Source organism: Hemitrygon akajei, chromosome 13 (assembly GCF_048418815.1).
Source record: "Hemitrygon akajei chromosome 13, sHemAka1.3, whole genome shotgun sequence".
In the NCBI taxonomy this organism is placed as follows: Eukaryota; Metazoa; Chordata; class Chondrichthyes; order Myliobatiformes; family Dasyatidae; genus Hemitrygon; species Hemitrygon akajei.
In genome coordinates this window covers 88734417-88760421 of record NC_133136.1, presented here as the reverse complement: position 1 = coordinate 88760421, position 26005 = coordinate 88734417, and the positions used below count along the sequence as shown (strand labels likewise).

Below are 26005 nucleotides of genomic sequence, written 5' to 3'. Positions count from 1 at the left end.
CTACCTGTCCTCCAACTGCAACTTTCCCCTATCACCTACCTGTCATCCAACTGCAACTTTCCCCTATCACCTACCTGCCCTCCAACTGCAACTTTCCCCTATCACCTACCTGTCATCCAACTGCAACTTTCCCCTATCACCTACCTGTCATCCAACTGCAACTTTCCCCTATCACCTACCTGCCCTCCAACTGCAACTTTCCCCTATCACCTACCTGCCCTCCAACTGCAACTTTCCCCTATCACCTACCTGTCCTTCAACTGCAACTTTCCCCTATCACCTACCTGCCCTCCAACTGCAACTTTCCCCTATCACCTACCTGTCATCCAACTGCAACTTTCCCCTATCACCTACCTGTCCTCCAACTGCAACTTTCCCCTATCACCTACCTGTCCTCCAACTGCAACTTTCCCCTATCACCTACCTGTCATCCAACTGCAACTTTCCCCTATCACCTACCTGCCCTCCAACTGCAACTTTCCCCTATCACCTACCTGTCATCCAACTGCAACTTTCCCCTATCACCTACCTGTCATCCAACTGCAACTTTCCCCTATCACCTACCTGCCCTCCAACTGCAACTTTCCCCTATCACCTACCTGTCATCCAACTGCAACTTTCCCCTATCACCTACCTGTCATCCAACTGCAACTTTCCCCTATCACTTACCTGCCCTCCAACTGCAACTTTCCCCTATCACCTACCTGCCCTCCAACTGCAACTTTCCCCTATCACCTACCTGCCCTCCAACTGCTTTCGCCTATCACCTACCTGTCCTCCAACTGCAACTTTCCCCTATCACCTACCTGTCCTCCAACTGCAATCTTCCCCTATCACCTACCTGTCATCCAACTGCAACTTTCCCCTATCACCTACCTGCCCTCCAACTGCAACTTTCCCCTATCACCTACCTGCCCTCCAACTGCAACTTTCCCCTATCACCTACCTGTCCTCCAACTGCAACTTTCCCCTATCACCTACCTGTCCTCCAACTGCAACTTTCCCCTATCACCTACCTGTCATCCAACTGCAACTTTCCCCTATCACCTACCTGTCATCCAACTGCAACTTTCCTCTATCACCTACCTGTCCTCCAACTGCAACTTTCCCCTATCACCTACCTGTCCTCCAACTGCAACTGTCCCCTATCACCTACCTGTCCTCCAACTGCAAATTTCCCCTATCACCTACCTGCCCTCCAACTGCAACTTTCCCCTATCACCTACCTGTCATCCAACTGCAACTTTCCCCTATCACCTACCTGTCCTCCAACTGCAATCTTCCCCTATCACCTACCTGTCCTCCAACTGCAACTTTCCCCTATCACCTACCTGTCATCCAACTGCAACTTTCCCCTATCACCTACCTGTCATCCAACTGCAACTTTCCCCTATCACCTACCTGTCCTCCAACTGCAACTTTCCCCTATCACCTACCTGTCCTCCAACTGCAACTTTCCCCTATCACCTACCTGTCATCCAACTGCAACTTTCCCCTATCACCTACCTGTCCTCCAACTGCAACTTTCCCCTATCACCTACCTGTCCTCCAACTGCAACTTTCCCCTATCACCTACCTGTCCTCCAACTGCAACTTTCCCCTATCACCTACCTGTCCTCCAACTGCAACTTTCCCCTATCACCTACCTGTCCTCCAACTGCAACTTTCCCCTTTCACCTACCTGTCATCCAACTGCAACTTTCCCCTATCACCTACCTGCCCTCCAACTGCAACTTTCCCCTATCACCTACCTGTCATCCAACTGCAACTTTCCCCTATCACCTACCTGTCATCCAACTGCAACTTTCCCCTATCACCTACCTGCCCTCCAACTGCAACTTTCCCCTATCACCTACCTGCCCTCCAACTGCAACTTTCCCCTATCACCGACCTGCCCTCCAACTGCTTTCCCCTATCACCTACCTGTCCTCCAACTGCAACTTTCCCCTATCACCTACCTGTCCTCCAACTGCAACTTTCCCCTATCACCTACCTGTCATCCAACTGCAACTTTCCCCTATCACCTACCTGTCATCCAACTGCAACTTTCCTCTATCACCTACCAGTCCTCCAACTGCAACTTTCCCCTATCACCTACCTGTCCTCCAACTGCAACTGTCCCCTATCACCTACCTGTCCTCCAACTGCAAATTTCCCCTATCACCTACCTGCCCTCCAACTGCAACTTTCCCCTATCACCTACCTGTCATCCAACTGCAACTTTCCCCTATCACCTACCTGTCCTCCAACTGCAATCTTCCCCTATCACCTACCTGTCCTCCAACTGCAACTTTCCCCTATCACCTACCTGTCATCCAACTGCAACTTTCCCCTATCACCTACCTGTCATCCAACTGCAACTTTCCCCTATCACCTACCTGTCCTCCAACTGCAACTTTCCCCTATCACCTACCTGTCCTCCAACTGCAACTTTCCCCTATCACCTACCTGTCATCCAACTGCAACTTTCCCCTATCACCTACCTGTCCTCCAACTGCAACTTTCCCCTATCACCTACCTGTCCTCCAACTGCAACTTTCCCCTATCACCTACCTGTCCTCCAACTGCAACTTTCCCCTATCACCTACCTGTCCTCCAACTGCAACTTTCCCCTATCACCTACCTGTCCTCCAACTGCAACTTTCCCCTTTCACCTACCTGTCATCCAACTGCAACTTTCCCCTATCACCTACCTGCCCTCCAACTGCAACTTTCCCCTATCACCTACCTGTCATCCAACTGCAACTTTCCCCTATCACCTACCTGTCATCCAACTGCAACTTTTCCCTATCACCTACCTGCCCTCCAACTGCAACTTTCCCCTATCACCTACCTGCCCTCCAACTGCAACTTTCCCCTATCACCGACCTGCCCTCCAACTGCTTTCCCCTATCACCTACCTGTCCTCCAACTGCAACTTTCCCCTATCACCTACCTGTCATCCAACTGCAACTTTCCCCTATCACCTACCTGTCATCCAACTGCAACTTTCCCCTATCACCTACCTGTCCTCCAACTGCAACTTTCCCCTATCACCTACCTGTCCTCCAACTGCAACTTTCCCCTATCACCTACCTGCCCTCCAACTGCAACTTTCCCCTATCACCTACCTGTCATCCAACTGCAACTTTCCCCTATCACCTACCTGTCCTCCAACTGCAATCTTCCCCTATCACCTACCTGTCCTCCAACTGCAACTTTCCCCTATCACCTACCTGTCATCCAACTGCAACTTTCCCCTATCACCTACCTGTCCTCCAACTGCAACTTTCCCCTATAACCTACCTGTCCTCCAACTGCAACTTTCCCCTATCACCTACCTGTCATCCAACTGCAACTTTCCCCTATCACCTACCTGTCCTCCAACTGCAACTTTCCCCTATCACCTACCTGTCATCCAACTGCAACTTTCCCCTATCACCTAACTGTCCTCCAACTGCAACTTTCCCCTATCACCTACCTGTCCTCCAACTGCAACTTTCCCCTATCACCTACCTGTCCTCCAAGTGCAACTTTCCCCTATCACCTACCTGTCATCCAACTGCAACTTTCCCCTATCACCTACCTGCCCTCCAACTGCAACTTTCCCCTATCACCTACCTGTCATCCAACTGCAACTTTCCCCTATCACCTACCTGTCATCCAACTGCAACTTTCCCCTATCACCTACCTGCCCTCCAACTGCAACTTTCCCCTATCACCTACCTGCCCTCCAACTGCAACTTTCCCCTATCACCTACCTGTCCTCCAACTGCAACTTTCCCCTATCACCTACCTGTCCTCCAACTTTCCCCTATCACCTACCTGTCATCCAACTGCAACTTTCCCCTATCACCTACCTGCCCTCCAACTGCAACTTTCCCCTATCACCTACCTGTCCTTCAACTGCAACTTTCCCCTATCACCTACCTGTCCTCCAACTGCAACTTTCCCCTATCACCTACCTGCCCTCCAACTGCAACTTTCCCCTATCACCTACCTGTCCTCCAACTGCAACTTTCCCCTATCACCTACCTGTCATCCAACTGCAACTTTCCCCTATCACCTACCTGTCACCAACTGCAACTTTCCCCTATCACCTACCTGTCATCCAACTGCAACTTTCCCCTATCACCTACCTGTCATCCAACTGCAACTTTCCCCTATCACCTACCTGCCCTCCAACTGCAACTTTCCCCTATCACCTACCTGCCCTCCAACTGCAACTTTCCCCTATCACCTACCTGCCCTCCAACTGCAACTTTCCCCTATCACCTACCTGTCCTCCAACTGCAACTTTCCCCTATCACCTACCTGTCCTCCAACTGCAACTTTCCCCTATCACCTACCTGCCCTCCAACTGCAACTTTCCCCTATCACCTACCTGTCATCCAACTGCAACTTTCCCCTATCACCTACCTGTCCTCCAACTGCAATCTTCCCCTATCACCTACCTGTCCTCCAACTGCAACTTTCCCCTATCACCTACCTGTCATCCAACTGCAACTTTCCCCTATCACCTACCTGTCCTCCAACTGCAACTTTCCCCTATAACCTACCTGTCCTCCAACTGCAACTTTCCCCTATCACCTACCTGTCATCCAACTGCAACTTTCCCCTATCACCTACCTGTCCTCCAACTGCAACTTTCCCCTATCACCTACCTGTCATCCAACTGCAACTTTCCCCTATCACCTACCTGTCCTCCAACTGCAACTTTCCCCTATCACCTACCTGTCCTCCAACTGCAACTTTCCCCTATCACCTACCTGTCCTCCAACTGCAACTTTCCACTATCACCTACCTGTCATCCAACTGCAACTTTCCCCTATCACCTACCTGCCCTCCAACTGCAACTTTCCCCTATCACCTACCTGTCATCCAACTGCAACTTTCCCCTATCACCTACCTGCCCTCCAACTGCAACTTTCCCCTATCACCTACCTGCCCTCCAACTGCAACTTTCCCCTATCACCTACCTGTCCTCCAACTGCAACTTTCCCCTATCACCTACCTGTCCTCCAACTTTCCCCTATCACCTACCTGTCATCCAACTGCAACTTTCCCCTATCACCTACCTGCCCTCCAACTGCAACTTTCCCCTATCACCTACCTGTCCTTCAACTGCAACTTTCCCCTATCACCTACCTGCCCTCCAACTGCAACTTTCCCCTATCACCTACCTGCCCTCCAACTGCAACTTTCCCCTATCACCTACCTGTCCTTCAACTGCAACTTTCCCCTATCACCTACCTGCCCTCCAACTGCAACTTTCCCCTATCACCTACCTGTCATCCAACTGCAACTTTCCCCTATCACCTACCTGCCCTCCAACTGCAACTTTCCCCTATCACCTACCTGTCATCCAACTGCAACTTTCCCCTATCACCTACCTGCCCTCCAACTGCAACTTTCCCCTATCACCTACCTGTCATCCAACTGCAACTTTCCCCTATCACCTACCTGCCCTCCAACTGCAACTTTCCCCTATCACCTACCTGCCCTCCAACTGCAACTTTCCCCTATCACCTACCTGTCCTCCAACTGCAACTTTCCCCTATCACCTACCTGTCATCCAACTGCAACTTTCCCCTATCACCTACCTGCCCTCCAACTGCAACTTTCCCCTATCACCTACCTGTCATCCAACTGCAACTTTCCCCTATCACCTACCTGTCATCCAACTGCAACTTTCCCCTATCACCTACCTGCCCTCCAACTGCAACTTTCCCCTATCACCTACCTGCCCTCCAACTGCAACTTTCCCCTATCACCTACCTGTCCTTCAACTGCAACTTTCCCCTATCACCTACCTGCCCTCCAACTGCAACTTTCCCCTATCACCTACCTGTCATCCAACTGCAACTTTCCCCTATCACCTACCTGCCCTCCAACTGCAACTTTCCCCTATCACCTACCTGTCATCCAACTGCAACTTTCCCCTATCACCTACCTGCCCTCCAACTGCAACTTTCCCCTATCACCTACCTGTCATCCAACTGCAACTTTCCCCTATCACCTACCTGTCATCCAACTGCAACTTTCCCCTATCACCTACCTACCCTCCAACTGCAACTTTCCCCTATCACCTACCTGCCCTCCAACTGCAACTTTCCCCTATCACCTACCTGTCCTCCAACTTCAATCTTCCCCTATCACCTACCTGTCCTCCAACTGCAATCTTCCCCTATCACCTACCTGTCCTCCAACTGCAACTTTCCCCTATCACCTACCTGTCCTCCAACTGCAATCTTCCCCTATCACCTACCTGTCATCCAACTGCAACTTTCCCCTATCACCTACCTGCCCTCCAACTGCAACTTTCCCCTATCACCTACCTGCCCTCCAACTGCAACTTTCCCCTATCACCTACCTGTCCTCCAACTGCAACTTTCCCCTATCACCTACCTGTCCTCCAACTGCAACTTTCCCCTATCACCTACCTGTCATCCAACTGCAACTTTCCCCTATCACCTACCTGTCCTCCAACTGCAACTTTCCCCTATCACCTACCTGTCCTCCAACTGCAATCTTCCCCTATCACCTACCTGTCATCCAACTGCAACTTTCCCCTATCACCTACCTGTCCTCCAACTGCAACTTTCCCCTATCACCTACCTGTCCTCCAACTGCAATCTTCCCCTATCACCTACCTGTCCTCCAACTGCAACTTTCCCCTATCACCTACCTGTCCTCCAACTGCAACTTTCCCCTATCACCTACCTGTCATCCAACTGCAACTTTCCCCTATCACTTACCTGTCATCCAACTGCAACTTTCCCCTATCACCTACCTGTCATCCAACTGCAACTTTCCCCTATCACCTACCTGCCCTCCAACTGCAACTTTCCCCTATCACCTACCTGCCCTCCAACTGCAACTTTCCCCTATCACCTACCTGCCCTCCAACTGCAACTTTCCCCTATCACCTACCTGCCCTCCAACTGCAACTTTCCCCTATCACCTACCTGTCCTCCAACTGCAATCTTCCCCTATCACCTACCTGTCATCCAACTGCAACTTTCCCCTATCACCTACCTGTCATCCAACTGCAACTTTCCCCTATCACCTACCTGTCATCCAACTGCAACTTTCCCCTATCACCTACCTGTCCTCCAACTGCAATCTTCCCCTATCACCTACCTGTCCTCCAACTGCAACTTTCCCCTATCACCTACCTGTCATCCAACTGCAACTTTCCCCTATCACCTACCTGTCATCCAACTGCAACTTTCCCCTATCACCTACCTGTCCTCCAACTGCAACTTTCCCCTATCACCTACCTGTCCTCCAACTGCAACTTTCCCCTATCACCTACCTGTCATCCAACTGCAACTTTCCCCTATCACCTACCTGTCCTCCAACTGCAACTTTCCCCTATCACCTACCTGTCCTCCAACTGCAACTTTCCCCTATCACCTACCTGTCCTCCAACTGCAACTTTCCCCTATCACCTACCTGTCATCCAACTGCAACTTTCCCCTATCACCTACCTGCCCTCCAACTGCAACTTTCCCCTATCACCTACCTGTCATCCAACTGCAACTTTCCCCTATCACCTACCTGTCATCCAACTGCAACTTTCCCCTATCACCTACCTGTCATCCAACTGCAACTTTCCCCTTTCACCTACCTGTCCTCCAACTGCAACTTTCCCCTATAACCTACCTGTCCTCCAACTGCAACTTTCCCCTATCACCTACCTGTCATCCAACTGCAACTTTCCCCTATCACCTACCTGTCCTCCAACTGCAACTTTCCCCTATCACCTACCTGTCCTCCAACTGCAACTTTCCCCTATCACCTACCTGTCCTCCAACTGCAACTTTCCACTATCACCTACCTGTCATCCAACTGCAACTTTCCCCTATCACCTACCTGCCCTCCAACTGCAACTTTCCCCTATCACCTACCTGTCATCCAACTGCAACTTTCCCCTATCACCTACCTGCCCTCCAACTGCAACTTTCCCCTATCACCTACCTGTCCTCCAACTGCAACTTTCCCCTATCACCTACCTGTCCTCCAACTTTCCCCTATCACCTACCTGTCATCCAACTGCAACTTTCCCCTATCACCTACCTGCCCTCCAACTGCAACTTTCCCCTATCACCTACCTGTCCTTCAACTGCAACTTTCCCCTATCACCTACCTGTCCTCCAACTGCAACTTTCCCCTATCACCTACCTGCCCTCCAACTGCAACTTTCCCCTATCACCTACCTGTCCTCCAACTGCAACTTTCCCCTATCACCTACCTGTCATCCAACTGCAACTTTCCCCTATCACCTACCTGTCACCAACTGCAACTTTCCCCTATCACCTACCTGTCATCCAACTGCAACTTTCCCCTATCACCTACCTGTCATCCAACTGCAACTTTCCCCTATCACCTACCTGCCCTCCAACTGCAACTTTCCCCTATCACCTACCTGCCCTCCAACTGCAACTTTCCCCTATCACCTACCTGTCCTTCAACTGCAACTTTCCCCTATCACCTACCTGCCCTCCAACTGCAACTTTCCCCTATCACATACCTGTCATCCAACTGCAACTTTCCCCTATCACCTACCTGCCCTCCAACTGCAACTTTCCCCTATCACCTACCTGTCATCCAACTGCAACTTTCCCCTATCACCTACCTGCCCTCCAACTGCAACTTTCCCCTATCACCTACCTGTCATCCAACTGCAACTTTCCCCTATCACCTACCTGCCCTCCAACTGCAACTTTCCCCTATCACCTACCTGCCCTCCAACTGCAACTTTCCCCTATGACCTACCTGTCCTCCAACTGCAACTTTCCCCTATCACCTACCTGTCATCCAACTGCAACTTTCCCCTATCACCTACCTGCCCTCCAACTGCAACTTTCCCCTATCACCTACCTGTCATCCAACTGCAACTTTCCCCTATCACCTACCTGTCATCCAACTGCAACTTTCCCCTATCACCTACCTGCCCTCCAACTGCAACTTTCCCCTATCACCTACCTGCCCTCCAACTGCAACTTTCCCCTATCACCTACCTGTCCTTCAACTGCAACTTTCCCCTATCACCTACCTGCCCTCCAACTGCAACTTTCCCCTATCACCTACCTGCCCTCCAACTGCAACTTTCCCCTATCACCTACCTGCCCTCCAACTGCAACTTTCCCCTATCACCTACCTGTCATCCAACTGCAACTTTCCCCTATCACCTACCTGCCCTGCAACTGCAACTTTCCCCTATCACCTACCTGTCATCCAACTGCAACTTTCCCCTATCACCTACCTGTCATCCAACTGCAACTTTCCCCTATCACCTACCTGCCCTCCAACTGCAACTTTCCCCTATCACCTACCTGCCCTCCAACTGCAACTTTCCCCTATCACCTACCTGTCCTCCAACTTCAATCTTCCCCTATCACCTACCTGTCCTCCAACTGCAATCTTCCCCTATCACCTACCTGTCCTCCAACTGCAACTTTCCCCTATCACCTACCTGTCCTCCAACTGCAATCTTCCCCTATCACCTACCTGTCATCCAACTGCAACTTTCCCCTATCACCTACCTGCCCTCCAACTGCAACTTTCCCCTATCACCTACCTGCCCTCCAACTGCAACTTTCCCCTATCACCTACCTGTCCTCCAACTGCAACTTTCCCCTATCACCTACCTGTCCTCCAACTGCAACTTTCCCCTATCACCTACCTGTCATCCAACTGCAACTTTCCCCTATCACCTACCTGTCCTCCAACTGCAACTTTCCCCTATCACCTACCTGTCCTCCAACTGCAACTTTCCCCTATCACCTACCTGTCATCCAACTGCAACTTTCCCCTATCACCTACCTGTCCTCCAACTGCAACTTTCCCCTATCACCTACCTGTCCTCCAACTGCAATCTTCCCCTATCACCTACCTGTCATCCAACTGCAACTTTCCCCTATCACCTACCTGTCCTCCAACTGCAACTTTCCCCTATCACCTACCTGTCCTCCAACTGCAATCTTCCCCTATCACCTACCTGTCCTCCAACTGCAACTTTCCCCTATCACCTACCTGTCCTCCAACTGCAACTTTCCCCTATCACCTACCTGTCATCCAACTGCAACTTTCCCCTATCACCTACCTGTCATCCAACTGCAACTTTCCCCTATCACCTACCTGTCATCCAACTGCAACTTTCCCCTATCACCTACCTGCCCTCCAACTGCAACTTTCCCCTATCACCTACCTGCCCTCCAACTGCAACTTTCCCCTATCACCTACCTGCCCTCCAACTGCAACTTTCCCCTATCACCTACCTGCCCTCCAACTGCAACTTTCCCCTATCACCTACCTGTCCTCCAACTGCAATCTTCCCCTATCACCTACCTGTCATCCAACTGCAACTTTCCCCTATCACCTACCTGTCATCCAACTGCAACTTTCCCCTATCACCTACCTGTCATCCAACTGCAACTTTCCCCTATCACCTACCTGTCCTCCAACTGCAATCTTCCCCTATCACCTACCTGTCCTCCAACTGCAACTTTCCCCTATCACCTACCTGTCATCCAACTGCAACTTTCCCCTATCACCTACCTGTCATCCAACTGCAACTTTCCCCTATCACCTACCTGTCCTCCAACTGTAACTTTCCCCTATCACCTACCTGTCCTCCAACTGCAACTTTCCCCTATCACCTACCTGTCATCCAACTGCAACTTTCCCCTATCACCTACCTGTCCTCCAACTGCAACTTTCCCCTATCACCTACCTGTCCTCCAACTGCAACTTTCCCCTATCACCTACCTGTCCTCCAACTGCAACTTTCCCCTATCACCTACCTGTCATCCAACTGCAACTTTCCCCTATCACCTACCTGCCCTCCAACTGCAACTTTCCCCTATCACCTACCTGTCATCCAACTGCAACTTTCCCCTATCACCTACCTGTCATCCAACTGCAACTTTCCCCTATCACCTACCTGCCCTCCAACTGCAACTTTCCCCTATCACCTACCTGCCCTCCAACTGCAACTTTCCCCTATCACCTACCTGTCCTTCAACTGCAACTTTCCCCTATCACCTACCTGTCATCCAACTGCAACTTTCCCCTATCACCTACCTGCCCTGCAACTGCAACTTTCCCCTATCACCTACCTGTCATCCAACTGCAACTTTCCCCTATCACCTACCTGTCATCCAACTGCAACTTTCCCCTATCACCTACCTGCCCTCCAACTGCAACTTTCCCCTATCACCTACCTGCCCTCCAACTGCAACTTTCCCCTATCACCTACCTGTCCTCCAACTTCAATCTTCCCCTATCACCTACCTGTCCTCCAACTGCAATCTTCCCCTATCACCTACCTGTCCTCCAACTGCAACTTTCCCCTATCACCTACCTGTCCTCCAACTGCAATCTTCCCCTATCACCTACCTGTCATCCAACTGCAACTTTCCCCTATCACCTACCTGCCCTCCAACTGCAACTTTCCCCTATCACCTACCTGCCCTCCAACTGCAACTTTCCCCTATCACCTACCTGTCCTCCAACTGCAACTTTCCCCTATCACCTACCTGTCATCCAACTGCAACTTTCCCCTATCACCTACCTGTCCTCCAACTGCAACTTTCCCCTATCACCTACCTGTCCTCCAACTGCAATCTTCCCCTATCACCTACCTGTCATCCAACTGCAACTTTCCCCTATCACCTACCTGTCCTCCAACTGCAACTTTCCCCTATCACCTACCTGTCCTCCAACTGCAATCTTCCCCTATCACCTACCTGTCCTCCAACTGCAACTTTCCCCTATCACCTACCTGTCCTCCAACTGCAACTTTCCCCTATCACCTACCTGTCATCCAACTGCAACTTTCCCCTATCACCTACCTGTCATCCAACTGCAACTTTCCCCTATCACCTACCTGTCATCCAACTGCAACTTTCCCCTATCACCTACCTGCCCTCCAACTGCAACTTTCCCCTATCACCTACCTGCCCTCCAACTGCAACTTTCCCCTATCACCTACCTGCCCTCCAACTGCAACTTTCCCCTATCACCTACCTGCCCTCCAACTGCAACTTTCCCCTATCACCTACCTGTCCTCCAACTGCAATCTTCCCCTATCACCTACCTGTCATCCAACTGCAACTTTCCCCTATCACCTACCTGTCATCCAACTGCAACTTTCCCCTATCACCTACCTGTCATCCAACTGCAACTTTCCCCTATCACCTACCTGTCCTCCAACTGCAATCTTCCCCTATCACCTACCTGTCCTCCAACTGCAATCTTCCCCTATCACCTACCTGTCCTCCAACTGCAACTTTCCCCTATCACCTACCTGTCATCCAACTGCAACTTTCCCCTATCACCTACCTGTCATCCAACTGCAACTTTCCCCTATCACCTACCTGCCCTCCAACTGCAACTTTCCCCTATCACCTACCTGCCCTCCAACTGCAACTTTCCCCTATCACCTACCTGCCCTCCAACTGCAACTTTCCCCTATCACCTACCTGTCCTCCAACTGCAATCTTCCCCTATCACCTACCTGTCATCCAACTGCAACTTTCCCCTATCACCTACCTGTCATCCAACTGCAACTTTCCCCTATCACCTACCTGTCATCCAACTGCAACTTTCCCCTATCACCTACCTGTCCTCCAACTGCAATCTTCCCCTATCACCTACCTGTCCTCCAACTGCAACTTTCCCCTATCACCTACCTGTCATCCAACTGCAACTTTCCCCTATCACCTACCTGTCATCCAACTGCAACTTTCCCCTATCACCTACCTGTCCTCCAACTGCAACTTTCCCCTATCACCTACCTGTCCTCCAACTGCAACTTTCCCCTATCACCTACCTGTCATCCAACTGCAACTTTCCCCTATCACCTACCTGTCCTCCAACTGCAACTTTCCCCTATCACCTACCTGTCCTCCAACTGCAACTTTCCCCTATCACCTACCTGTCCTCCAACTGCAACTTTCCCCTATCACCTACCTGTCATCCAACTGCAACTTTCCCCTATCACCTACCTGCCCTCCAACTGCAACTTTCCCCTATCACCTACCTGTCATCCAACTGCAACTTTCCCCTATCACCTACCTGTCATCCAACTGCAACTTTCCCCTATCACCTACCTGTCATCCAACTGCAACTTTCCCCTTTCACCTACCTGTCCTCCAACTGCAACTTTCCCCTATAACCTACCTGTCCTCCAACTGCAACTTTCCCCTATCACCTACCTGTCATCCAACTGCAACTTTCCCCTATCACCTACCTGTCCTCCAACTGCAACTTTCCCCTATCACCTACCTGTCCTCCAACTGCAACTTTCCCCTATCACCTACCTGTCCTCCAACTGCAACTTTCCACTATCACCTACCTGTCATCCAACTGCAACTTTCCCCTATCACCTACCTGCCCTCCAACTGCAACTTTCCCCTATCACCTACCTGTCATCCAACTGCAACTTTCCCCTATCACCTACCTGCCCTCCAACTGCAACTTTCCCCTATCACCTACCTGTCCTCCAACTGCAACTTTCCCCTATCACCTACCTGTCCTCCAACTTTCCCCTATCACCTACCTGTCATCCAACTGCAACTTTCCCCTATCACCTACCTGCCCTCCAACTGCAACTTTCCCCTATCACCTACCTGTCCTTCAACTGCAACTTTCCCCTATCACCTACCTGTCCTCCAACTGCAACTTTCCCCTATCACCTACCTGCCCTCCAACTGCAACTTTCCCCTATCACCTACCTGTCCTCCAACTGCAACTTTCCCCTATCACCTACCTGTCATCCAACTGCAACTTTCCCCTATCACCTACCTGTCACCAACTGCAACTTTCCCCTATCACCTACCTGTCATCCAACTGCAACTTTCCCCTATCACCTACCTGTCATCCAACTGCAACTTTCCCCTATCACCTACCTGCCCTCCAACTGCAACTTTCCCCTATCACCTACCTGCCCTCCAACTGCAACTTTCCCCTATCACCTACCTGTCCTTCAACTGCAACTTTCCCCTATCACCTACCTGCCCTCCAACTGCAACTTTCCCCTATCACATACCTGTCATCCAACTGCAACTTTCCCCTATCACCTACCTGCCCTCCAACTGCAACTTTCCCCTATCACCTACCTGTCATCCAACTGCAACTTTCCCCTATCACCTACCTGCCCTCCAACTGCAACTTTCCCCTATCACCTACCTGTCATCCAACTGCAACTTTCCCCTATCACCTACCTGCCCTCCAACTGCAACTTTCCCCTATCACCTACCTGCCCTCCAACTGCAACTTTCCCCTATGACCTACCTGTCCTCCAACTGCAACTTTCCCCTATCACCTACCTGTCATCCAACTGCAACTTTCCCCTATCACCTACCTGCCCTCCAACTGCAACTTTCCCCTATCACCTACCTGTCATCCAACTGCAACTTTCCCCTATCACCTACCTGTCATCCAACTGCAACTTTCCCCTATCACCTACCTGCCCTCCAACTGCAACTTTCCCCTATCACCTACCTGCCCTCCAACTGCAACTTTCCCCTATCACCTACCTGTCCTTCAACTGCAACTTTCCCCTATCACCTACCTGCCCTCCAACTGCAACTTTCCCCTATCACCTACCTGCCCTCCAACTGCAACTTTCCCCTATCACCTACCTGCCCTCCAACTGCAACTTTCCCCTATCACCTACCTGTCATCCAACTGCAACTTTCCCCTATCACCTACCTGCCCTGCAACTGCAACTTTCCCCTATCACCTACCTGTCATCCAACTGCAACTTTCCCCTATCACCTACCTGTCATCCAACTGCAACTTTCCCCTATCACCTACCTGCCCTCCAACTGCAACTTTCCCCTATCACCTACCTGCCCTCCAACTGCAACTTTCCCCTATCACCTACCTGTCCTCCAACTTCAATCTTCCCCTATCACCTACCTGTCCTCCAACTGCAATCTTCCCCTATCACCTACCTGTCCTCCAACTGCAACTTTCCCCTATCACCTACCTGTCCTCCAACTGCAATCTTCCCCTATCACCTACCTGTCATCCAACTGCAACTTTCCCCTATCACCTACCTGCCCTCCAACTGCAACTTTCCCCTATCACCTACCTGCCCTCCAACTGCAACTTTCCCCTATCACCTACCTGTCCTCCAACTGCAACTTTCCCCTATCACCTACCTGTCCTCCAACTGCAACTTTCCCCTATCACCTACCTGTCATCCAACTGCAACTTTCCCCTATCACCTACCTGTCCTCCAACTGCAACTTTCCCCTATCACCTACCTGTCCTCCAACTGCAACTTTCCCCTATCACCTACCTGTCATCCAACTGCAACTTTCCCCTATCACCTACCTGTCCTCCAACTGCAACTTTCCCCTATCACCTACCTGTCCTCCAACTGCAATCTTCCCCTATCACCTACCTGTCATCCAACTGCAACTTTCCCCTATCACCTACCTGTCCTCCAACTGCAACTTTCCCCTATCACCTACCTGTCCTCCAACTGCAATCTTCCCCTATCACCTACCTGTCCTCCAACTGCAACTTTCCCCTATCACCTACCTGTCCTCCAACTGCAACTTTCCCCTATCACCTACCTGTCATCCAACTGCAACTTTCCCCTATCACCTACCTGTCATCCAACTGCAACTTTCCCCTATCACCTACCTGTCATCCAACTGCAACTTTCCCCTATCACCTACCTGCCCTCCAACTGCAACTTTCCCCTATCACCTACCTGCCCTCCAACTGCAACTTTCCCCTATCACCTACCTGCCCTCCAACTGCAACTTTCCCCTATCACCTACCTGCCCTCCAACTGCAACTTTCCCCTATCACCTACCTGTCCTCCAACTGCAATCTTCCCCTATCACCTACCTGTCATCCAACTGCAACTTTCCCCTATCACCTACCTGTCATCCAACTGCAACTTTCCCCTATCACCTACCTGTCATCCAACTGCAACTTTCCCCTATCACCTACCTGTCCTCCAACTGCAATCTTCCCCTATCACCTACCTGTCCTCCAACTGCAACTTTCCCCTATCACCTACCTGTCATCCAACTGCAACTTTCCCCTATCACCTACCTGTCATCCAACTGCAACTTTCCCCTATCACCTACCTGTCCTCCAACTGTAACTTTCCCCTATCACCTACCTGTCCTCCAACTGCAACTTTCCCCTATCACCTACCTGTCATCCAACTGCAACTTTCCCCTATCACCTACCTGTCCTCCAACTGCAACTTTCCCCTATCACCTACCTGTCCTCCAACTGCAACTTTCCCCTATCACCTACCTGTCCTCCAACTGCAACTTTCCCCTATCACCTACCTGTCATCCAACTGCAACTTTCCCCTATCACCTACCTGCCCTCCAACTGCAACTTTCCCCTATCACCTACCTGTCATCCAACTGCAACTTTCCCCTATCACCTACCTGTCATCCAACTGCAACTTTCCCCTATCACCTACCTGCCCTCCAACTGCAACTTTCCCCTATCACCTACCTGCCCTCCAACTGCAACTTTCCCCTATCACCTACCTGTCCTTCAACTGCAACTTTCCCCTATCACCTACCTGTCATCCAACTGCAACTTTCCCCTATCACCTACCTGCCCTGCAACTGCAACTTTCCCCTATCACCTACCTGTCATCCAACTGCAACTTTCCCCTATCACCTACCTGTCATCCAACTGCAACTTTCCCCTATCACCTACCTGCCCTCCAACTGCAACTTTCCCCTATCACCTACCTGCCCTCCAACTGCAACTTTCCCCTATCACCTACCTGTCCTCCAACTTCAATCTTCCCCTATCACCTACCTGTCCTCCAACTGCAATCTTCCCCTATCACCTACCTGTCCTCCAACTGCAACTTTCCCCTATCACCTACCTGTCCTCCAACTGCAATCTTCCCCTATCACCTACCTGTCATCCAACTGCAACTTTCCCCTATCACCTACCTGCCCTCCAACTGCAACTTTCCCCTATCACCTACCTGCCCTCCAACTGCAACTTTCCCCTATCACCTACCTGTCCTCCAACTGCAACTTTCCCCTATCACCTACCTGTCATCCAACTGCAACTTTCCCCTATCACCTACCTGTCCTCCAACTGCAACTTTCCCCTATCACCTACCTGTCCTCCAACTGCAATCTTCCCCTATCACCTACCTGTCATCCAACTGCAACTTTCCCCTATCACCTACCTGTCCTCCAACTGCAACTTTCCCCTATCACCTACCTGTCCTCCAACTGCAATCTTCCCCTATCACCTACCTGTCCTCCAACTGCAACTTTCCCCTATCACCTACCTGTCCTCCAACTGCAACTTTCCCCTATCACCTACCTGTCATCCAACTGCAACTTTCCCCTATCACCTACCTGTCATCCAACTGCAACTTTCCCCTATCACCTACCTGTCATCCAACTGCAACTTTCCCCTATCACCTACCTGCCCTCCAACTGCAACTTTCCCCTATCACCTACCTGCCCTCCAACTGCAACTTTCCCCTATCACCTACCTGCCCTCCAACTGCAACTTTCCCCTATCACCTACCTGCCCTCCAACTGCAACTTTCCCCTATCACCTACCTGTCCTCCAACTGCAATCTTCCCCTATCACCTACCTGTCATCCAACTGCAACTTTCCCCTATCACCTACCTGTCATCCAACTGCAACTTTCCCCTATCACCTACCTGTCATCCAACTGCAACTTTCCCCTATCACCTACCTGTCCTCCAACTGCAATCTTCCCCTATCACCTACCTGTCCTCCAACTGCAATCTTCCCCTATCACCTACCTGTCCTCCAACTGCAACTTTCCCCTATCACCTACCTGTCATCCAACTGCAACTTTCCCCTATCACCTACCTGTCATCCAACTGCAACTTTCCCCTATCACCTACCTGTCCTCCAACTGCAACTTTCCCCTATCACCTACCTGTCCTCCAACTGCAACTTTCCCCTATCACCTACCTGTCATCCAACTGCAACTTTCCCCTATCACCTACCTGTCCTCCAACTGCAACTTTCCCCTATCACCTACCTGTCCTCCAACTGCAACTTTCCCCTATCACCTACCTGTCCTCCAACTGCAACTTTCCCCTATCACCTACCTGTCATCCAACTGCAACTTTCCCCTATCACCTACCTGCCCTCCAACTGCAACTTTCCCCTATCACCTACCTGTCATCCAACTGCAACTTTCCCCTATCACCTACCTGTCATCCAACTGCAACTTTCCCCTATCACCTACCTGCCCTCCAACTGCAACTTTCCCCTATCACCTACCTGCCCTCCAACTGCAACTTTCCCCTATCACCTACCTGTCCTTCAACTGCAACTTTCCCCTATCACCTACCTGCCCTCCAACTGCAACTTTCCCCTATCACCTACCTGTCATCCAACTGCAACTTTCCCCTATCACCTACCTGTCCTCCAACTGCAACTTTCCCCTATCACCTACCTGTCCTCCAACTGCAACTTTCCCCTATCACCTACCTGTCCTCCAACTGCAACTTTCCCCTATCACCTACCTGTCATCCAACTGCAACTTTCCCCTATCACCTACCTGTCCTTCAACTGCAACTTTCCCCTATCACCTACCTGTCCTCCAACTGCAATTTTGCCCTATCACCTACCTGTCCTCCAACTGCAATCTTCCCCTATCACCTACCTGTCATCCAACTGCAATTTTGCCCTATCATCTTTCTTACAGTCTTAATACATATGCACTGCATCTGCTTGTAAACCAACTGCCTTATCCAAAGCCCTATCATTCTGGTTCCCACCCAGTATCAAATTAGTTTAACCTTCCCCAACACCTCTAGCAAACCTGCTTGCAAAGATATTGCCCCCCCCCCCCCAATCAGGTTCATGTAAAACCCATCCCTACTGTACAGGTTATACCTTACCTAGAAGAGATCCCAATGATCCAGAAATTTGAAACTCTGCCCCCTGCAGCCTCGCATTTATCTGCTTAATCATCCTATTCTTACTCTCACTGGCACGTAGCACGGGCAACAATCCAGAGACCGCTAGCCTAGAGGCCCTGCTTTTCAGCTTTCCACCTAGCTCCCTAGATGCTCTCTTCAGGACCTCCTCACTTTTCCTACACGTGTCATTGGTGTTAATATGTACCAAGACTTCTAGTTGCTTATCCTCCCCCTTTAGAACGTCATAGACCCAGTCAGTGATGTCCCAACTCTGGCACCTGTAAGGCAACACCATCTGGGTTTCTCTATCGCATCCACAGAATCTCTTCTAGTTCTCTATTTACAGAATTCCCCATCATCACCACAGTCATCTTCTCCCCCCCCTTCCCTTTCTGAGCCACAGAACCAGACTCAATGTCAGAGACCTGGTCAGTGCAGCTTCGCCCCAACAACACCCCCCTCCATCCAGAAGGTCGTCCCCTCAACAATATCTAAAACAAATACTTATTATTGAGGGGAACGGCCACAGGGATATTCTGCACAGGCTGCCCATTTCCTTTCCTCACCCAGGTACCTGCCTCCTGCAACTCAGAGGTGACTACCTTCCTGTAGCTCTTATCTATCACCCCTTCAGTATCCTGTATCAGCCACAGCTCCAGTTCCTTAACTGCAGCTCAGGGCACCTGGGCAGATGTGGTTATCCGGGAGGCAGAATTCCCACATCTCACACAACACAGCCCCCGGACCCACCCTCACAACTAGTAGTGGGAACAGATTCAAAATACTGCCATGCTATCAATCACTAAAGTGACAGAGTTGACACCCTGATTATGACTGGCATCTATTCACAACTTACTTACTAAAGCCCAGCTTAGGATTGGCAGTACAACTAGGATCCAGACCACATTACAGTCTTGATCCAAATGCAAGCATTAGATCGGAGTTGTGGGAATGAAGTCACCACTAAATGACTTGACAGTAATACAACATCTAGTCAAGAGGCCTGTAAAACAGAAGGCATATCATGGAGGAAAGTTCTTGACCGCATGAAGTGACATTTTGTATAAGATTATTTATGGCTGAGGACCCCAATCATCTCATGCTCACAACTTCTCAGGACAATACCATCTACAGCAGCTCCATTAATGGTCTTCCCACAAAACAAGTCAGAAATGGAGATGTTTGCAGATAATTGATGTTCCTTCACTGCCGCCATATCCTAATCTTGGCATCACATTAATCCGAGCTGCAATTAGAGGTCCAAATAAATGTTATCTGCCCGCATTATAAGAATATTAGGGAATGGTATTCTTTGTAACTAACATTTAGAGCTAATCAATCACAATGCATCGTAAGAAAGTTTAGCAAGCTTTCACTATGAGGCAATATATTCTAATGCTACTTGCTAAAAGCACAAGAAAAATTAAAGAAAATGCATTTACAATGTGAAGGAAATCCAAAGGTGTCACTGCATGTAGATCCCAGTTCAGCTTATCCAGTATAATCCTTTCCATTCGCAGAATATCTGCAGACGAACAACCACAGCTGCTATTCTTTACTATATCCTTCAAAGATGGAATTACCTGTAGAGGAGAAATACACAACTGTTGTTTTTATACATATATATATCTCTCCCATCTTCACTTTGATTCTCTTACCTATTCTGTGCTCTGATTTATGATGATCTTTGGAAGGTTGGAGGAAACTATAAAACATGCAACAACACATAAATCCATTGGGAAAAGGTAAAAATCTTTTTACTAACAGCACTGAGAGTGAAGGACAAACCCCGGTTGCTAAAACTATGAGGCAGCAACAACAACTGATGCCCACAGTACCACTCACACAGCTGATTTATCTCACATAACAACAAATTGATTAAACTCTTTAGAGCATCATCAACCTTGAAAGCCACCCTTCAAAGTTCTCAAAGGAACAAAATCGTTTTTCTACATATAAAAGGTAAATTACCTACCTCATCTTCTTCGTTAGTTTTAGCTGCCAGGAAAAAACAACTGATGGCTATGCAACGCAGATACTTTGGACGGGCCTAAAAATAAGGCAGTGTATTGTTAATTATTCAATGTATTAAATTGATCAACATATTTAAGTAGTTTAATTCCAAGTAATCTATCATAGTGTGCTTTTTTAATACTGATTAAAGTTGAAAATTGTTTTTCCTGTCTATGAATAGGGAAGAATGGAAACATTACAAGCAACATATAGAATTTGTGTAAATGGGTTGCTGAGCGTGCAGATTTAGCAGCTCCAAAGGCCTGTTTCTATAATAGTATGACTTTAAAAAAACTGAAACTACTGCATCTCTCACCTGGATGGGGTCAGTGGTGCTGTGAGGATTACATTCCTGGACTTCTCTAGTGCCTTTAACACCATCCAGCCCAGGATCTTAAGGCACAAACTAACGGAGATGGGAGTAGACTCTCACATGGTGGATTGGATAGTGGACTACTTGACAGATAGACCTCAGTATGTGCGGTTGGGAGACTGTAGGTCTGACACGGTGGTCAGCAGCACAGGAGCGCCGCAGGGGACCGTGCTCTCTCCGGTCCTGTTCACCCTGTACACATCAGACTTCCAATATAACTCGGAGTCTTGCCATGTGCAGAAGTTCGCTGATGACACGGCCATAGTGGGGTGTGTCAGGAATGGACAGGAGGAAGAGTATAGGAAACTGATACAGGACTTTGTGATATGGTGCAACTCAAACTACCTGCGTCTCAATATCACCAAGACCAAGGAGATGGTGGTGGACTTTAGGAGATCTAGGCCTCATATGGAGCCAGTGATCATTAATGGAGAATGTGTGGAGCAGGTTAAGACCTACAAGTATCTGGGAGTACAGTTAGACGAGAAGCTAGACTGGACTGCCAACACAGATGCCTTGTGCAGGAAGGCACAGAGAGAACTGTACTTCCTTAAAAGGTTGGCGTCATTCAATGTTTGTAGTGAGATGCTGAAGATGTTCTATAGGTCAGTTGTGGAGAGCGCCCTCTTCTTTGTGGTGGCATGTTGGGGAGGCAGCATTAAGAAGAGGGACGCATCACGTCTTAATAAGCTGGTAAGGAAGGCGGGCTCGGTCGTGGGCACAGAACTGGAGAGTATGACATCGGTAGCAGAGCGAAGGGCGCTGAGTAGGCTACGGTCAATTATGGAAAACCCTGAACATCCTCTGCATAGCACCATCCAGAGACAGAGAAGCAGCTTCAGTGGCAGTTGCTATCGATGCAATGCTCCTCAGACAGGATGAAGAGATCATTACTCCCCAATGCCATTCGGCTTTACAATTCAATCGCCAGGGGTAAGATATGTTAAAGTGCCAGGGTTAGGACTGAGCTTAAGTTACCATTCAATGTATTTTAGTAAACTATTTAAGAATTTTTAAAAAACTATTTATTAATGCTTTTTGAGAGGGTAATTTAAGATGCATATCATATTATACTGAGTTAAGTTTTGTATGTAATAAGTTTTGCTACAATAAGTGTATGGGACATTGGAAAAAATGTTGAATTTCCCCATGGGGATGAATAAAGTATCTATCTATCTATCAGTTATGCGACCATGTCATGATTTTGAATATGTACTCTTCTGCTTACTGAAGGGAAATATCTCCAGCATGTCAAGTAATAACTGGCAGCTAGGAATACAATGGAATGGTTCCACAATATATTAGATAACTAGTAATGATACTTTATTTTTGACACTAGTGTATGCAAGTTTTTTAATGCAGCTGCCCTTATAACTAAAAGTACCAAAATTAGCAAGTTAATGGTTTTGAAGAACGTGCAACAAAGAAGCAAACCACCTGATCTAACATCTGTGCAGGCATTCTGTTTCATTGGAGCTTGCTCTCTGTATCTATCTCACCAATATAGGTATCACCCATTCTCCCTCACATGACGCTTCCCTAAGAGCATTATTCTATTTGCCTAACTACATACAATTCTTATTATTTGCATGTGATAGTTTCTTTTGAATTCCCTACTTGGTTTCCATCATAAATAGAAGCATTTCAACATTTACTCTATCAAAACTTTGTTTAATTTTAAAAACATTGTTGCTCTTCAGGCCCATATTTTCACCCGAGCTTTTCATTTATAACAGCATCCTTCTCTTCTCAGAAAGTATCTTGGAGTTCACTTGCTTCCACTAAATTGGAAAATGGAAGATGCCTGTGCATTTTCTTAATGAGAGTTGTAGCACATCAGCCACCACAGATTTGATAGAAAACTGGGAGAATGAAGTGCAGAGTAATAGGAGACCAGGTTTTGTTAAACTGATTCAAGGAAACATACATGAACATTTGTTCACAGACAAGCTGTTTCCACAATTTAAAAAGTCTAGAATTGCAACAGTAGTCCAACTAAAACTTAATACATTTTACATAACCAAGTTTTTTTCCCCAATTGTTCCTTCTAAAAAGAAACCGTGAGGGTGCTTTGTATTTCTCTCCTCCCCCCCAAAAAACATCCTTAATAATTTATATTTTAATAACTGCACTAAATCTTTTGTTCTAAGTTAATTGAGATGGAAGGTATCTTCAAGAGGCTGTGCCTCAAAGCTGCAGCATCCATCACTGAGGTCCCTCAACATCTCAAACATGCCCTCTTCTTGTTACTAACATCAGGGAGGAGGTACAGTGCCCAAAGGCTCACACTCAACAATTTAGTGACAACTTCATTCCCTCCACCATCAGATTTCTGAATGGTCCATGAACACTACCTTGTTATTTCTTTTCTGCACAATATTTGTAATAGAGACTTTTGTATCTGCACTCTACTGCTGCTGCAAATAAACAAATTTTGTGTCCTACTGTATGTCAGTGATATAAATCTGACTGATCCACATTTTCTTCTACCCCATTTAGAGTTATCTAAGCAGAAAACAGTTTCCCTTTTCCCCAATGCTAGACTCAAAACCCTCCTTTTGGAGTTATGTGAAACTGTATTCTGCTTAAGTAACTCTAAATGGGGTAGAAGAAAAATTGGATCGGAATGAGATCCAAAAGTACGTTTATTATCAGAGTATGTATGCAGTATCCAACCCCAAAATCCGTCTCCCCAAAGACAGCCACAAACGAAAGAAGAACCATGGAACCCATTCAAAACAAAAAAAATCAAACCTCCATGTGCAAAAGAAACACACTGCGCAAATGGCAACAAAAAAAAGAGCAGGAACACAGAATACAAATTTAAAAAAAAAAAATCAAAAGGTATATTTCAGTTCACTTCAGTGTTCATTGTCTACAGGCCACCCAGATTAAAAATCACCTAAACTAGCAACAAATAAAGGAGCAAGCAGAAAAATGTTATCGATTACATTCCTAATATTTGACTTCTTTCCTGTTTGTTAGCCTCTCCTTTGGTGATCTAGTAGGTAGTGTCTGACTCTTTCTCGGTTTCATTTTTGACCTTCCGTCCCAGCAGATATCTGTACTGCTATAAACTGAACCTTCTGACTCTGTCTCAGCCAATAATGGCAAATAGTAGCTATGCTATTTAAACCACCTTACCCTATCGTTCACTCTGCAATCACAAAATCATCTAAGAAGTTATTCAACAACATGCTCTAATTTATCATGTAATCCTTTGTCCCTTGCGAGCACATGACTCCACACTACTGGAGTGCTGCTCCATTTGCCATCTTTTGTGCCCACCTAACTAGAATCCAGAATTTACCTCCTTCCAATCACCACCATACCAATATCAATATCAAATCCTTTAAATATACAAGGGGTTTAGTCCTAAATAAAATCTGTGGAATGCCACTGTTCACTGCAATCCAGTCACTGTAATTACAGCTAAATATTACACTCTGCATCCTGCAATATTTAACTTACCACTTTTCCTTAGATCACAATGGTTTTTATTAATCAATCAGCAACATAAAATTTTCTCACATTGCTAAAATTCTCACATTATCAAAACACTTTTCACTTAAAAAACGTTTAGGTAGATACTTCTTCCGCTAATGATCCTTGTTCACCGTTCATGCAACTTCCTCCTCGTCTGTTTTCAGCCTCCAGGTTCAGGTTACTATTTTGGTCTCAATCCTTTATGATCCTTAACATTGTCATGCATTTAAGGAACATCTTCATTTTTTCCTTGATTTTAGCTGCCAATAACTTTTCATACCAATTCTTTATCATCCTCATTTCTTTTGTAAATTCACTTCTGTGCATCTTCCTTATCCTTCCAAACTTCCTAATATATTCAACTCTTGGTATTTGTCATAAGTCTCCCCTTTTTTAAAAAAAAAACTTTATCCAGCCTACATTTACCTCAAGTCTGTTATTTCCTTTTATCATTCAGAATCTCCCCCTCAATGCCTCACTCTGTCTATCACTGATTTATTTTGAAGTTGCTGTTTCCATCTACTATGTCTTTGTTAAGATCCAACTTGCCACAATTTAGAACTGTTACTGCAATCTTTTATTGTTCTTTCACCAAACTGCACTCAATCCGAACTCCACCACTCAAATACACCATCCCAATGCCACCTTTTCCACTTGACCTGGTAATTCCCCAAAGCCATATGAATGAAACATCTAAGAGTTACACATCAGGGAAATGGGGCCCTTTGACTCACTAAATCCTTGGCAATCATCAAGCACCCATTTACACTAATCCCATTTTATGCTGCGCTCATTCCCTCTAGATTCTACTGCTCATATAGACACCAGGAACAACTTAGATCAGCCAATTAACCTACCTTGGGGATGTGGGAGGAAACTGGCATACCTATAGGAAATCCACGTGGTCAAAGAGAACATGCAAACTGCACACATATAGGATTAAACCTAGTTTACTGGAGCCAAGAAGCACAGCCTTGGATACAGTGTATCCCAATTCTAGTACCTCCTATTTTTGTTGATTTTGTTTTAGACAATAAAGCTGAATGCATTTTGCTTTTTCTGTGCTCTTTACTTTGGTGCAATCCCAGCTCTCAAGGTGGTTTAAATCCCCCAACTATCATTTCATATCTAAGAGATATGCCAATTTATTTGCTTCATCTGAAATTAGGATACTAGGGTACAGTCCCTGCTCTTTTTCATTCCTCCATTCGGTTTG

The 26005-nt window shown here is 47.9% G+C and overlaps 1 protein-coding gene across 4 annotated transcripts in view; it reads right to left on the bottom strand.

Moving 5' to 3' along the window:
- Positions 1-26005, bottom strand: part of ccni (cyclin I) — a 97244-nt gene that overhangs the window by 39679 nt on the left and 31560 nt on the right. For 3 of the 4 annotated variants that reach the window (XM_073065038.1, XM_073065039.1, XM_073065040.1), the window contains 2 exons: positions 20893-20967; positions 20360-20500 (listed from right to left, as the gene is read on the bottom strand). The exons of the other annotated variant lie outside the window; for it this stretch is intronic. In XM_073065038.1, the coding sequence (XP_072921139.1) occupies positions 20360-20500; positions 20893-20967 (216 nt within the window). The remainder of the gene's footprint in view (positions 1-20359; positions 20501-20892; positions 20968-26005) is intronic. 4 annotated transcript variants of the gene reach the window in all.